This window comes from Pan troglodytes, chromosome 17, assembly GCF_028858775.2.
Source record: "Pan troglodytes isolate AG18354 chromosome 17, NHGRI_mPanTro3-v2.0_pri, whole genome shotgun sequence".
In the NCBI taxonomy this organism is placed as follows: domain Eukaryota; kingdom Metazoa; phylum Chordata; class Mammalia; order Primates; family Hominidae; genus Pan; species Pan troglodytes.
The window spans coordinates 24,754,864-24,770,079 of record NC_072415.2 but is presented as its reverse complement, the minus strand read 5'-3'; the positions used below and the strand labels follow the sequence as shown (position 1 = coordinate 24,770,079).

Sequence of the window (15,216 nt, the reverse complement as noted above, 5' to 3'; positions counted from 1 at the left end):
TTCCAAATGGGAGGAATTGGCCAAAACAAAGGGGTTACAGGGCCCATGCAAGTCTGAAATCCAGCAGGGCAGTCAAATTTTAAAGCTCTCAAATGATCTCCTTTGACTCCAGGTCTCACATCCAAGCCACACTGATGCAACAGGTGGGTTCCTATGGTCTTGGGCAGCTCCACCCCGGTGGCTTTGCAGGTTACAGCCTCCCTCCTGGCTGCTTTCATGGGCTGGTGTTGAGTGCCTGCAGCTTTTCCAGGTGCATGGTACAAGCTGTCAGTGGATCTACCATTCTGGGGTCTGGAGGACAGAGGCCCTCTTCTCACAGCTCCACTAGGCAGTGCCCCAGTAGGGACTCTGTGTGGGGGCTCTGACCCCACATTTCCCTTCCACACTGCCCTAGCAGAGGTTCTCCATGAGATCCCCGCCCCTGCAGCAAACTTTTGCTTGGGCATCCAGGCGTTTCCATACATCTTCTTAAATCTAGGCGGAGGTTCCCAAACCTCAATCTTGACTTCCATGCACCCACAGGCTCAACACCATGTGGAAGCTGCCACGGCTTGGGGCTTCCACCCTCTGAAGCCATAGCCCAAGCTTTATGTTGGCCCCTTTCAGCCACAGCTAGAGCAGCTGGGACACAGGGTACCAAGACTCTAGGCTGCACACAACTGGGCCCAACCCACAAAACCACTTTTTCCTCCTGGGCCTCCAGGCCTGTGATGGGAGAGGGTGCCGTAAAGGTCCCTGACATGGCCTGGAGACATTTTCCCCAAGGTCTTGGGGATTATCATTAGGCTCCTTGCTACTTATGCAAATTTCTGCAGCCAGCTTGAATTTCTCCTCAAAAAATGGGTTTTTCTTTTCTACTGTATCATCAGGCTGCAAATTTTCTGAACTTTTATGCTGTTTTCCTTTTAAAATGGGATGCTTTTAACAGCACCCAAGTCAACTTTTGAATGCTTTGCTGCTTAGAAATTTCTTCCACCAGATACCCTAAATCATCTTTCTCAAGTTCAAAGTTCCACAAATCTCTAGGGCAAGGGCAAAATGCTGCCAGTCTCTTTGCTAAAACATAACAAGAGTTACCTTTGCTCCAGTTCCCAACAAGTTCCTCATCTCCATCTGAGACCACCTCAGCCTTATTGTTCATATCACTATCAGCATTTTTGTCAAAGCCACTCGACAAGTCTCTGGGAGGTTCCAAACTTTACCACATTTTCCTGTCTTCTTCTGAGCCCTCCAAACTGTTCCAACCTCTGCCCTTTACACATTTCCAAAGTTGTTTCCACATTTGCTTGTACCTTTTCAGCAGTGCCCCACTCTAATGGTACCAATTGTACTGTATTATTCTGTTTTCACACTGCTGATAAAGACATACAGGGGACTGGGAAGGAAAAAGAGGTTTAATTGGACTTACAGTTCCACATGGCTGGGGAAGCCTCAGAATCATGGTGGGAGGTGAAAGGCACATCTTACATGGTGGCAGCAAGGGAAAATGAGGAAGAAAGCAAAAGTGGAAACCCCTGATAAACCCATCAGATCTCGTGAGACTTATTCATTATCACAAGAATAGCATGGGAAATACTGGGCCCCATGATTCAATTACCTCTCCCTGGGTCCCTCCCACAACATGTGGGAATTCTGGGAGATACAATTCAAGTTGAGATTTGAGTGAGGATACAGCCAAACCATATCATGGCCCCTCCCAAGTGCTGGCAGGCCACTGCACATGTGGACAGTCCACTCCAAGGAAGAATCAGGGTGACTCAGGAGAATAGGGTCTGGAGGCAGGGAACCTAACCTAAGGCCAATTCACGCTGACTTCCTAGAACTAAACGAAAAGAAAACCCCCAACTTTCCACACTAAAGTAACAAAAGGACCAGAAGCTACTCCCTTTGCACCCCTAACCCCCTGCTTTTCTGCATGAAAGATGGAAAATTGAAAGTATCTCTGATTGGTTGTAGACAGCAACCAGATGTGGACAGCAACCAATCAGATGTTTGCATAGGAGTGTAACTTTGCAACTTCACTTCAGCCTCTGATTCGTTGCTTTCCACAACCAATCAGATTGATTGTGGCCCACTACTTCACCTACATAGAGTGTACCAAGTAACCAATGGGAAACCTTTAGAGGGTATTTAACCCCCCTAAAAATTCTGTAATGGGGATCTTGAGCCCCTGTGCTTGGGCGTGCTCCCACTCTATGGAGTGTACTTTCACTTTCAATACATCTCTGCTTTCATTGCTTCATTCTTTCCTTGCTTTGTTTGTGTGTTTTGTCCATTTCTTTGTGCCAGACACCAAGAACCTGGACACCCCCCACCAGTAACAAGGGCAGAAGAAATGCAGCGCCTAGAATTATGCCAATGTATAAAAACCCCAAGGCAAGGCCTAAATGGCTCACTTGACTTTCTCAAGTTGCCCTCCTGGCCTTCTTCCAAGTGCACTTTACTTCCTTTTGCTCCTGCTCTAAAACTTTTTAATAACATTTCACTCTTGCTCAAAAACTTGCTTTGGTCTCTCACTCTGCCTTATGCCCCTGGGACAAATTCTTTCCTCTGAGGAGGCAAGAATTGAGTTACTGCAGACCCCTTACAGACTTGACACTGCTGGGACTAAGACATCTCCTCCGGGTCCAGCTCCACATTCACAATCTGAGTCCCACAGATTTTCACAAGTCGCCAAGCAGTCTTCATGTCTTTCTTTTTTATGAATGTTATATTTTTTTCTTTTAAGTGTTAATAGATTTACACATACCACATTTATATTCATGTATGTGATTTAGGAGTGCTTATCACTATTACAGTGGCATTTCCTTTTATTCAGTTAAAAATGTTTTAGGCACTAGTTTCCAGGATTGCCTGATAAAGCATGGACTTCCTGTATTACGCTGAGATCCTTTATTCAAACAAACGTTTTCTTGCTTCATGTATTATATGACTCATTCTTTTCTCTTTACAGTAAACTTTTCTATGATGTTTGTTTATATATTTGTGTATTTGAACAAATTTGATACTAATTCTTTCAGTCTTAATTTATATATTATTTCTAGATCACCAATATAAATAATTTATCTATATATTATTTACCAATTGATGGGGATAGACAAAGAAGCAAAGGCTTACATATTTATTCATATTATTTTTCTTCAAAAGCAACATCTGTTCATATGGATATTGTCAAATAATTAAAACATGGGCATATTCTGCAACATAACTTCACACTAGTTTTCTATTCTTTTATAGAATTAACTCCAAATGAATAAGAAAGACAGAAAAAGAAATAGAGGCAAGAAATAGAAAATGAGTAGAAAAGGCAAGAGGCTCTGGAATTTCTCTAGAAGAAAGCAAGTCTCAGGACAGGGTGGTGGGTGTGTATGACAGTGTGCATTTGGTAGGAAAATTGTTAGAAAACAGAGATTCTGGGACATGAAGTGGGTCTGGGAAATGCCTCATAATTCCAAGAAGGTTCTAGAAGGGCAGAGTTGGCAGGCAGAGGAAAATGTCAAGGAAAGGCCTCAGCAACACAGAGGTGGGAGTGTCACAGGGGCAGCTGGCTCCATGAGACTCATTTATGATGCTCCATGTAGCTGCTAATCTGCAGAATGTTTCCATTTATCCAGGAAATAACTTAAATAAGAAAAATGTTACCTGTGATGTCCCGAATAACGTGGACCACGGATATGGCCTATTCCTCGGCACCCGGGAGTAGGACAGACAGCTTGACCTGGAAGGATCTTCAGGTCATTCGTTCCTTCAGGAAGTAAAAGAACATGCCTTGAAAACACCCTCATTAAAGAAGACTGCAAATCTGAAATATGTAAATGATGCTAATTAAGACTTTACAAATTAAAAACAAACCATCACCAAAAACCACTTACAGGCGACTTACGATGTATTATTAATATTAAATTATTTAGCAGAAAATACCAGTGCTGTGATAAATAACACCAACAGCACAACCCATATCAGAGAGAGAGGAAAATGAATAAATGAATAGGCATTGAAGAATTACTTTTTTTATTTTTGAGACTAAGTCTCGCTCTGTTGCCCAGGCTGGAATGCAGTGGCGCATCTCGGCTCACTGCAACCTCTGCCTCCCGAGTTCAAGCAATTCTGCCTCAGCCTCCTGAGTAGCTGGAATTGCAGGCATGCACCACCACGCCCAGCTAATTTTTGTATTTTTAGTAGAGACAGGGTTTCACCACGTTGGCCAGGCTGGTCTCGAACTCCTGACCTCAGGCAATCTGCCCACCTCAGCCTCCCAAAGTACTGGGATTACAGGCGTGAGAAATTTTTAAAAATAGATATGAGAACATTCACTTATTTCTTTCAGAGATTAATAATGGCAAAGACAATACAGCCACGAGCTGAGAATGCGAATACGTAAGGTCTGCTTTCTGGTCCTCAGTGAAGCCTCCACTCAACCACAGCAAGGATCTTAGAATACTGGACAGAAACTGGGCCAGCAAATGGGGCGTGCTGAAGATGGCAAACATGGCCCCACAGCACACTTACTCAAGTGGCTTTCAAAGCTAGGCAAAGAAAGAACTGACATTATGCTACTCTATACTACTGCTCTACTGTACCATATGCTATGCAGCACTATATGCTACACTGTACTATATGCTACATCATACACTATACTGTACCATACACGACACCATACTATATGCTACACTGTACTATATACTATGCTATATACTACACTGTACTATAAGCTACAGTGTACTATATACTATACTCTATGCTACACCATACTATATGCTACACTGTGCTATATTGTACTATATACCGTACTGTACTACATTGCACTGCACTGTACTCTAACCATGCCAAGCATTCTGTCAAGCCCAAGAGGCAGTCTACATCTCAATATTATCAGTAGCAAAACCTCCATGCCCTGTTCTGTGATCTTCCTCAGTATTCTCCGCCCCCTAAACACACAGGCACACACACACACATATACACGTGCACACACACACACGCACACTCACACATATCAGTTCCTGGAACGTCCCATCCCATACCTCCTGCTGTTCTGGGCCTTACTTCTCTGACAATCCCACACTTTCCTTCTCCCCTCCCAGCTCTCAGACTTCCATTTCCTGTTCAACAAATTCCCTACTTCCTCCTCCTCATCTCAATATTCCCCATTTCCCAGCCCTGGTTTCACGGGGCTGAAGACATGGCTTCCCACAGCCCTCCACAGGGGTAACATGCCTCCAGAGAGGCAGGGAAGTCAGGGACCGTCTTCCTCTCTGTGCCTCCTCAGGGCCACACCTCTGAGGCTCCTCTTCTGAGTCTGATGCCTTGGGCTTCCACCATCTGCCCACTGTTTCCACATCACTCAGGGAAGACTTCGGCACTGGCTCTCCATGTCCTGCTCTGTCCCAACTCTGGCAATTGCTCAGGCGCACTCAGGCCCCATGTGCTCATCCTGCCATTCTGCCACCCCAGCACGTCAGTCACTTCCTCGAGCTAGTGGCCCCCAACCCATCTCGGCCACACAAACAAAACCCTCTGGGTCTTATCATCACCCAAAATGGCTTTGCTTCTAAAATGCCACCTGACCACAAAATCGTATCCTCCCATACTGCGTGATCAGGTGCCCAACTGATGCTGATGTTTTCAACATCAGTGGAGGTTCCAGGCCACTAATTTCCCTTCTTCTCTTCCTCAGCCCCTTCTGAGGGGCGATAACCCACTTCCCTTGTCTAACTTAGATTCTATCAACTGTTATTTGACCCTTTGCTGCTAGGAACTTAAACTCCCTTGCTCTCTGACTTTTCAATCATGTCTGGCTGTGGCGCGAAGGTGGGAAAGAGCCAACCATGGATGGCCCGAAACAACCTGCTGCTCTATGTTTTGCATAACTAAGTTCTCCTGGGAAAAAAATGCACATTGTGCAGACGAGGTGTTATCAAAACACCGGTGTCCCACACTGCCACTGGCCTGCACCCTCAGCCCTGCTGAGGACCAGGAGCCCATGGACAGAGCAGAGCGCCTCCTCACCGCCTGCCCAGCACTTCCCCTCCTTCCTTTCCACTGCAGTGTGGGGCGCACTTTCCCCTCTCCAAAGCAAATCCCTCACCATCTGTGCTTGATCTCATCACCTCCCATTCTCCAGGATCTGTAAGCTATGAGGTATTTTAATCACTCCTTGACTATTGACCAACATTTAAACATACTCCAGTTTCTCCATCATAAAAACAAAGACAAAAGAGAAAACAAAAGCTTACAACTCTACTTAGATCCCACATCCCCCCTTAGCTGCTATTCCCTGCTTCTTGTTCAGAGCAAACCTCTCAAAGTAATTATCTCCTTCTCCTCAGGGCTCCTTTCCTGAGGCACATTTGTTTTAATATCACCACACACTGGGACCTAGACTTAGTCAGTATTTTCATGAAATCTAATTACACTGTAATGCAAATTTATGGTTTATATATAAGCTTCTTTTCTAGACTATGAGTGCCTCTGAAAGGAAGAACTATGGAATACTCACCTATTCCGCAAGCACTTACTGAGCACTAACTGTGTGCTCAGCAAGTGCTTGCGGAATAAGTATTTACTGAAACTACATACTGTACTATGTGCTACAGGATGTAGTTCAATATATAGTTTGCAGTCTCCTTCTGGAATTGCTGTTGTCCACTGGCTTTGGCAACATCACACTCTGACAGTTTTCCTTCTGCATATGAGGATTCTTTTGTAATCTCCTTTGCCAGCATTTCCTCCTCTAGTCAACCTGAAATTTCAGGCAACATCCTCAAGGTTTGCTCCTGGGCCATTCATTTCCACGGCTTCATTTACCAACTGCATGCTACAGATGCTCACAGTCTACAGCCCAGGCATTCTTGAAGTTCCAGACCAATGTATCCACCTTTCCACTTGATGTCTCTGTAGTTATTTCTTAAAGTCATTTCAAAGTCAACATGTTCAGACTGAACCTATCGTCTTGTCCCCCTAGCCTTCTTCTCCCGTAGAGCAGCTCATCTCCGTGACGGCATTACCCTCCATCCAGGAGCCTGGATCCTTGACATCATTTCTCACTGGATCCTTCACATCACCTCTCCCTCATTTCATGCCACCCTATCAATCGGTCCTCAATTTTTCAAATATTTCTTTTACCTACCAACTTATCTTCATCACTACTATGACTGGCCTAATCCAAAGCCATCTTCCTTCTTGAAGAATTGCGATAGCCATTCTTCACTCTTCCTAATCTATTTTCCATCTTGCAACCAGAGAAATCTTTTCAAATCACAGATATAATCATATCACTTCTCTCTTAGCACATTTCAATGGCTTCTCATTGCTGTTAGGATGAAAACTCAAATTTTTACCCTGGCCTACCTGATTTATGATTGGACTTGATTTTTCTCCTCATTCAGGATTCTGCATCCATGCTGGCCTTCTCCTATTCCTTGAACCTGCCAGTTCTTTCATACATCAGGGCATTTGCATGCTGGCAAGAACATTCCACTGTGTCCCCTTGGATAACTTCTTATTATCTTTCACATCTTGGCTTATATTTCACTCCCTCATGCTAACTTCTGAGAGGAGGTTACATCCTCATTTTATATAGCACCTACCTCAATTACAAAGTAAATAATTATTTGTTTAATGTCTATCTCTCTTATTAGACCATAAGCTACAGGCATGAGTCTAGTTCACCACTGTGTCACCAGTATCTAGCCCGACACATAGTTAGTGCTCAGTAAGTGTTTGTGGAATAGGTGAGTGTTCCACAGTTCTTCCTTTGAGAGACACTCATAGTCCAGAAAAGCAGCTTATATATAAACAGCAAATTTGAATTATAGTGAAATTAGGTTGCATGGAAATACTGACTGAGTTTAGGTCCCAATGTGTCATGATATTAAAACAAATATTTAAGCCTCAAATATATTTTCATTACATTTACTGAAAGTATGTCTTAAGCACATCTTATGTTCTTATGACTTTGTGAAACACATTGAAGCATAAATAGAGAAAAATAGAGCTACCCTATTCAAAGCCAGCTTTGGAAACAGCTTTTTTAAAAAAAACAACTTTTAAACGAATCAGAGGAAGTGATGTTGGAAAACTGTAAACAGGATAGGCATGGTGGCCCACGCATGTAATCCCAGAACTTTGGGAGTTTGAGGTGGGAGGATCGCTTGAGGTCAGGAATTTGAAACCTGCCTGGGTAACATAGACTTTATTTCTACAAAAAAACAATTTTAAAAGTTATTTGGGCATGGTGGCACGTACCTATAGTCCTAGCTACTCTGAAGGCTAAAATGGGAGGATCTCTTGAGCCCAGGAGTTCAACCAGTCTGGGAGACAGTGAGACTGTATCTCAAAAAAAAAAATTGTAAACAAATCCTTCATTAAGAAATATGCTTGTGTCATTCAGTAAATAAAAGGATCTACCAGAAAAGAAACATATAGTATATAAACACTTTTCTCTAAACTGCATCTCACAATACATTACACAAGCTATCATTACAAAGGTCTGTAATATTAAACCCACAAATTAAAAAAACAAAAAATACTCTCCATCAGCTAACCCAGATGTAACTCTGTGTGGACAACATCCTACACACAGAGTGATCTTTCAATGAATGCTACTTAATATTGTTTTCAGTACTATTTTAATGTACTTTATTAAATTAAGGTTTAAACTGATGTTTTTAATATTTATCAATGCATATTTATCTCCATATCCCTGATAGGTACCATCATTCTCTCCCAGGTAGAGCTGGAAGGAAAGGCATGACCTCAACTAGGGGAGAAGAGCCATCACATTAAGAACTGCAGCAAAAGACATAACAAAGAAAGAGTCGAGAAAAACAGGAAATAAAAATGCATGGGACCTAGCAATTTCCTCATTAAATTTTGTATGATGAAGTATAATAGGTTGAATCAATGGCAAATGAGACAAGGAGCCATGCACTAGGGAAAAGAAACCTGCAAATTCTGCAACAGTTCACATTATTGCTCTAAGATAAAGGAAACCTACCATCAAACGAATGTTTTTGTTCAGAAAATAATCGTATTTTTGCCAAGAATAGCTTACTATAATTTGGATATTTAGACAATTAGGTCTCAAGAAGAAATGTCCTCAGCTCTAAATCACTTTTTCAGAAAGAGCATCTCTGACCATATTACCCATTCTTGCCTTATTTTTACCACTTTTCCTGAAATTAGTTTTGTAGTTTATCTGCTTCTATCACCTGTCTCCCTTCACTAGAGTGAGGACATTTACCTTATCTAACTTGTCTACCACTGTATCCCCAGCACCTATTAGAACAGCGATTGGCAGATAATAGATACTCAACAAGTATGTTTTATGAGTGGGAAAATGATAATAAAGACAGCAATGGCCGGGCGCAGTGGCTCACGCCTGTAATCCCAGCACTTTGGGAGGCCAAGGTGGGCGGATCACAAGGTCAGGAGATCAAGACTATCCTGGCTAACACGGTGAAACCCCGTCTCTACTAAAAATACAAAAAATTGGCTGGGCATGGTGGCGGGCCCTGTAGTCCCAGCTACTAGAGAGGCTGAGGCAGGAGAATGGTGTGAACCTGGAAGGTGGAGCTTGCAGTGAGCCGAGATCACACCACTGCACTCCAGCCTGGGCGACAGAGCGAGACTCTATCTCCAAAAAAAAAAAAAAAAAAAAAAAAAAAGACAGCAACAATTAATACCTGGAAGCATTATTTTATCACAATGCTGTGAGATCATCACTATTTTATTCTCATTTCAGAGCTCAGCTTGTCTGAAATCCCTCTCTGATCTTCTGTTTCTAAATACCATGAGCTACTTGCTATATCAAGCAGCATGAATAACTCCTAATTCATTGCAAGTCTTCTATGAAATCTTTTACTCAGGCAGGAGTAAATCTAATGGCAAGGTTCTTTAGGAAAGGACAAAAAGGAAAGAAAATATGCTTGTAAACTAGGAATTATCTGAATAATGAATAATGCTTTACCCTAACATGATACTACTGTAAGATGTCCTCATGGGATTCCCCATTCACACAGAATGCATGGTTACTACACACAGCCCTCTTTCCTTGCCAACCAAACTCTGATTTTGCTCAGGGCAACGATGTGCCCAGCTACACACATCCTCATTCCCAGCCTCTCTTAAATCTGGTCATGGTCACTTGAAACTGTCCTGGATAACAGGACCGAAGGGAAAGGCACCGTAAAGACAAATGCTTTTCTTTCCTGTTAAAAGGGCGAAGATGAGACTGGTGCTGCTTTGCCCATTTCCCCCAACTTTGGACTCCCTGGAATGCAGATGTAAACGCTCATGAGATGATAAGCACAGAGACAAATACAAAGGTGTTGAGGGAAGAAGAGAAAAAAGGAAGAAAGAGCCTGGGCCCGCAACACTGCCATCCTTGGACCTGTTACACCAGTGATCTGTCATGCAAGAACAATAACCCTCTCTTTGATTAAACTCTATGGTTTCATTTTTGTGTTACTGGCTGATAAAAATTTCCAGGATAAAACAGCAATTTTATTTTGATTTTTCTTTTGTGAAATCAAGCAATTGTCCTTAAAAGAAAACATTCAAGTTGCGTATGGATTTCAGACATATTGTCATGTAAAGATGATGTAAAAGATCAAGGCAAAAATCAAGAAATAAAAGAGATTGTACTTATATCTCTAGAAAATGAAAAAGGGAACTGTCTTTTCTTATTCCAAAATGGCCCAAATTGGTGACTCTGGGTGATGTAAATGAAAACGCTTATTATTATACCTAAAATGGGTTACAGACTGAGAACATCCTCCTCCTTCTAAGAATGTACTCTCTTCTCAGAACTGTGATTTTATTTGGTATACAGACGCCCATAGCACAGTGATAACGCTGACCCCGAAGCAAGTTAAGATGGTCTACTCATTTAAATATATAGATGAGTTATGGATTGATGTTGGCCAGCATCAAAAAAAAAAAATAAGAAGAAGAATCAGGAGCATTCCTATCTTTATTTCAATACTAATTACTCACTGCTGAAACAGTACTCGATTCAACCTGATTCATTTAGCAAGTTTTTTTTTTTTTTGTAATAGAGAAATGACATTAGCATTGGGTGATAATATCCACTAGAAGATGTACAAACACTGCTTCTTTGAAAAGGGAAATAGATTTAAATGTCATAGATAACAGTCAAGATTTTATTTTTTCTTATTTTTAACATAAAATTAATTACTGAGGGTTATCCATTCAATTAAAGGGATACTGCAGGTTTATTAGACGCCGCTGTTCCCTTTGCTAGGGATATGGCGGCAAACCAGAGAAAGGCCTTGCCCCGGGAGCTTACCTTCTGGTGCCAAACATAGAATAAGCCATCAGGTAAGAAGCATGACAGCAACTCAGAGTGATGATGCTAGGCAGATACATGAAGTGGGGTAAGGAAGAGAAAGTGAGTGGGGGACGTGGGGAGATTTTTAAGACGGGGAGGCAGGGAAGGAGTGTTGATATTTGAGCAGAATCCTACTTGAAGTGAGAGCACGGGACATGCTGGGACAACAGTCAGAAGGCCTGGGTGAGGGGAAGGGTGGCGGGAGATGAGACCGCGTGGGCCAAAGAGTCTCTTGTTTATTCTGGGTTGGCTGGGAGACACTGGCAAGCATTGCGTGGAGAGGGGATCGGTGAGAACACACCTACCTCGCTGCTCGGGGCCTGCTGTGCGCCCTGCATCGTGGCTGCGACTGGAGTTAGCCCTTCAGAGCCCACACAGGCAGCATCCACACCGCTATTTACAGCTGGGGCTAGGTGAGCCCCATGGCGAGTTCGTGTCCATGAAGAAGAGAAGTCTGAGGACTGAACTCTGGGAACACCGAGATGTAGAGAGCAGAAAGAAAGAGTGAGCGAGGCGGCTGAGAGCGAGGAACCCAGCGAGTAGAGGAAGCGCTACGAGGAAGCTGCGGAGAAGGCGCTCAGTCCATGCAACGGTTGAACCTGCACCTGGCCACTGGGTTTCGCAACGTGCCAGGCTGCCAGGCCTGCGGCAAGAATGCTTTCAGTGAAAAGGTGTGAGCAAGCCTGATGGAGGTTTCCCTGATGGAGGGAAAGTGGAAGAGGAAAAAGGGAGAAGCTATAGTTTAAACAACTTATTAAAAAGTTTTTATGTAAAAGGTTGTATAAAGTGGTTATAAAAAAGTGGATTTATGCCCCAAATGGTATTTCTATTATTGTTTTTGTTTGAGTGATGATGAGAATATTTCAGTACAGGGAAAATTTGATAATGTAGGGAGGGGTTTAAATGTGGGAAAAAGTCATTGAGTGAGAACGGGGTGACAGGCCAGTATCCCAGTGAGGATGGGCAGTGGGGCGATCAGGGACTGTCAGTAGTCCCAGTCCTGGCGAAGGCAAAACCTATGTGTGCAAACGATGGGGCGCTAGTGGGCTCGATGGCAGAAGGAAGACAAATTTCTCCACTGACAGCTTTTATGTTCTCTGTGAAACAGGCAGTAAGCTCGACAGCTGAGCTTGAGAATGGAGCAGTGGAGCAAGGTATGAAATGTGAACTAAAAATCAATAAAGCAAACTGTTCAATTATGCACTCTTTCCCATTTCAAATAATTAAGATTTTACTATCTTTATTTTGGACTGGAAATGTTTAGGTTAGTGTCTTGGTTTTTGCCCTGCCATCCCCCAGGAAATTTATATTATAGTTTGCTAAGAAGATTTAATGAAATAATTACCCTTGAACATTGGAGAATGCAAATAATAAGCATTATCTTTCAAACTAAAATTATAGGTTAATCATACCTATTCTCCTCCTCCTAATCAAATTAGGGAAAATAAATATCCATTGTGCTATAATAATTAGTGTCTCAAATAGAAGAAGAAAATAGTATAACCAAACACCATGTTTGCTTGTACCTGGGTTTCAGGACATCATATTTCATAATACATAAATAAAATAGAACAACAATTTTGTGAAATGAAAATGCAACAAAAGAATTTTAAAAGGTTCCTAAAAATGTCAATTTTATACTTACTTGACAATCTAGAAAAATCTTTAAAGTACCACGATGGCAATACTAGTAGAGAAAGGCAATCTAACCATCTGCCTGACATAGGGATATGTTTAGAAATGTGGTAAAGTCCTGAAAGAGATGAATCGATATAATAATAATACTTATCTTCCACTCAGAAACAATCACACAGTAAGAAAAGAATGCAGACTCCAAAAGTCTCTTTCACAGATCTGACATAGCTTCAGAGCAGTTAAGGCAAAAATATCATGTGGTACTGGCCTTTGCTTATTATTTTGAAATGAGACAGAAGACCACTTCCTTAATAAAGAACTGGCAAATATTTTCTTAACAAAATATAGTAAAATGCATTTATCATATGTTCAGCTTTAATTAAGAGTTAATAAGATAATGGGTAATTGGCTAATTAAATGAGGATCCCAGAAAAGGATGACCTCATATTTAAATATGAGTACAGTATCAGGGAGATCAGAGGTTTGATGGAAAATGGAATGATTTGACCTGTAGCCTCCAATCGAAGCATCTGAGATCTGGTATGTATTGGTATGAGCCATTGTAAGGATTAGGAACAAGAAAGTGAAGAAGTTACACATATAGTTTTACTGATATATGGATAAAATGACAATAAAGAAGAGAAAATTTTAGATTCAATTTTAGATATCTCCCCATTCAAAAATGTCACATTAGTATTTTAAAGTATTTATACCACAACCACTTAAATACAACAAAACTAAGCTCTTTTTATATTACAGAATAGGCCTTTGTAAAATGTTGGATTGTTTTATTACTCAGTTTTTAACCTTTCAAAAATCAGGAGAATGACCTTTTTGTTGATCTACAGAAGGGATAAAATTGTGAGAGGTCCACATAGACAATGTAGAAGCATAAGATTTTGTTTTTTCTTTTTATGAGACTTGTTGGCTGGTATCACCCAGGCTGGACTGCAGTGCTGCTATCACGGTTCACTGCAGCATCAACTTCCTGGGCTCAAATGATCCTTCTGCCTCAGCCTGCTGGGTAGCTGGGACCACAGTTGCACACCACCATGCCCAGCTAATTTTTCTATGTTTATTTTGTAGTGAGGGGGGTCATGCTATGTTGCCTAGGACAGTCTTGACCTCCTGGGCTCAAGTGATTCTCCCACTTCAGCTTCCAAGAGTGCTGGGATTACAGGCGTGAGCTACCATGCCCAGCCATGAAGCACAGAATTTTAAGAATAGAAAAAATGTTAAGAGTTATTGGCATACAAAAAAAAATGTTTTACATATAAATAAACTGTATTAAGCCTACCCTTAACTAACATTAGACTTACTGTGAGGAACTAAAGAGTTAAATGGCACCTAAGGGTTTTTAATGTGAATACTATTTCACTAGATAGCCCTGTTCCATTTTTTTTCATTATTTTTAAGAAATAAATAAGACAGTGATTAAAATATATTTATCTTTTAAACTTTACCCTTATGAAAACTGTCTCTCAAAGAAATTATAAAGAAATAAGAGGAGTTTTTAAAAAATTTTTTTTATTATTATTATACTTTAAGTTTTAGGGTACATGTGCACAACATGCAGGCTTGTTACATATGTATACATGTGCCATGTTGGTATGCTGCACCTATCAACTCGTCATTTAGCATTAGGTATATCTCCCAATGCTATCCCTCCTCCCTCCCCCCACCCCACAACAGTCCCCAGTGTGTGATGTTCCCCTTCCTGTGTCCATGTGTTTTCATTGTTCAATTCCCACCTATGAGTGAGAACATATGGTGTTTGGTTTTTTGTCCTTGCGATAGTTTGCTGAGAATGATGGTTTCCAGTTTCATACATGTCCCTACAAAGGACATGAACTCATCATTTTTTATGGCTGCATAGTATTCCATGGTGTATATGTGCCACATTTTCTTAATCCAGTCTATCATTGTTGGACATTTGGGTTGGTTCCAAGTCTTTGCTATTGTGAATAGTGCCACAATAAACATACGTGTGCATGTGTCTTTATAGCAGCATGATTTATAATCCTTTGGGTATATACCCAGTAATGGGATGGCTGGGTCAAATGGTATTTCTAGTTCTAGATCCCTGAGGAATCGCCACACTGACTTCCACAATGGTTGAACTAGTTTACGGACCCACCAACAGTGCAAAAATGTTCCTATTTCTCCACATCCTAAGGACTTTTTAACTTTATTTTGCCCTAAACCTCCTTTAGCCTTTTATGAGAAATCAG

At 41.5% G+C, this 15,216-nt stretch overlaps 1 protein-coding gene across 29 annotated transcripts in view; it reads right to left on the bottom strand.

Annotated features, from left to right (window-relative positions):
* The window catches only part of L3MBTL4 (L3MBTL histone methyl-lysine binding protein 4), a 470,574-nt gene that overhangs the window by 179,404 nt on the left and 275,954 nt on the right, over positions 1-15,216 (bottom strand). For 15 of the 29 annotated variants that reach the window (XR_010152030.1, XM_063795947.1, XM_016933335.4 and 12 more), the window contains one exon: positions 3,643-3,745. Coding sequence is in view for 27 of the 29 variants with exons in the window: in XM_063795947.1 (XP_063652017.1) it covers positions 3,643-3,745 (103 nt within the window). In the remaining 2 variants the exon portion in view is untranslated. Of the gene's footprint in view, positions 1-3,642; positions 3,746-8,244; positions 8,326-15,216 lie in introns of all 29 variants that reach the window. The other 14 variants (XR_010152029.1, XM_063795942.1, XM_063795941.1 and 11 more) reach the window with 1 other exon arrangement.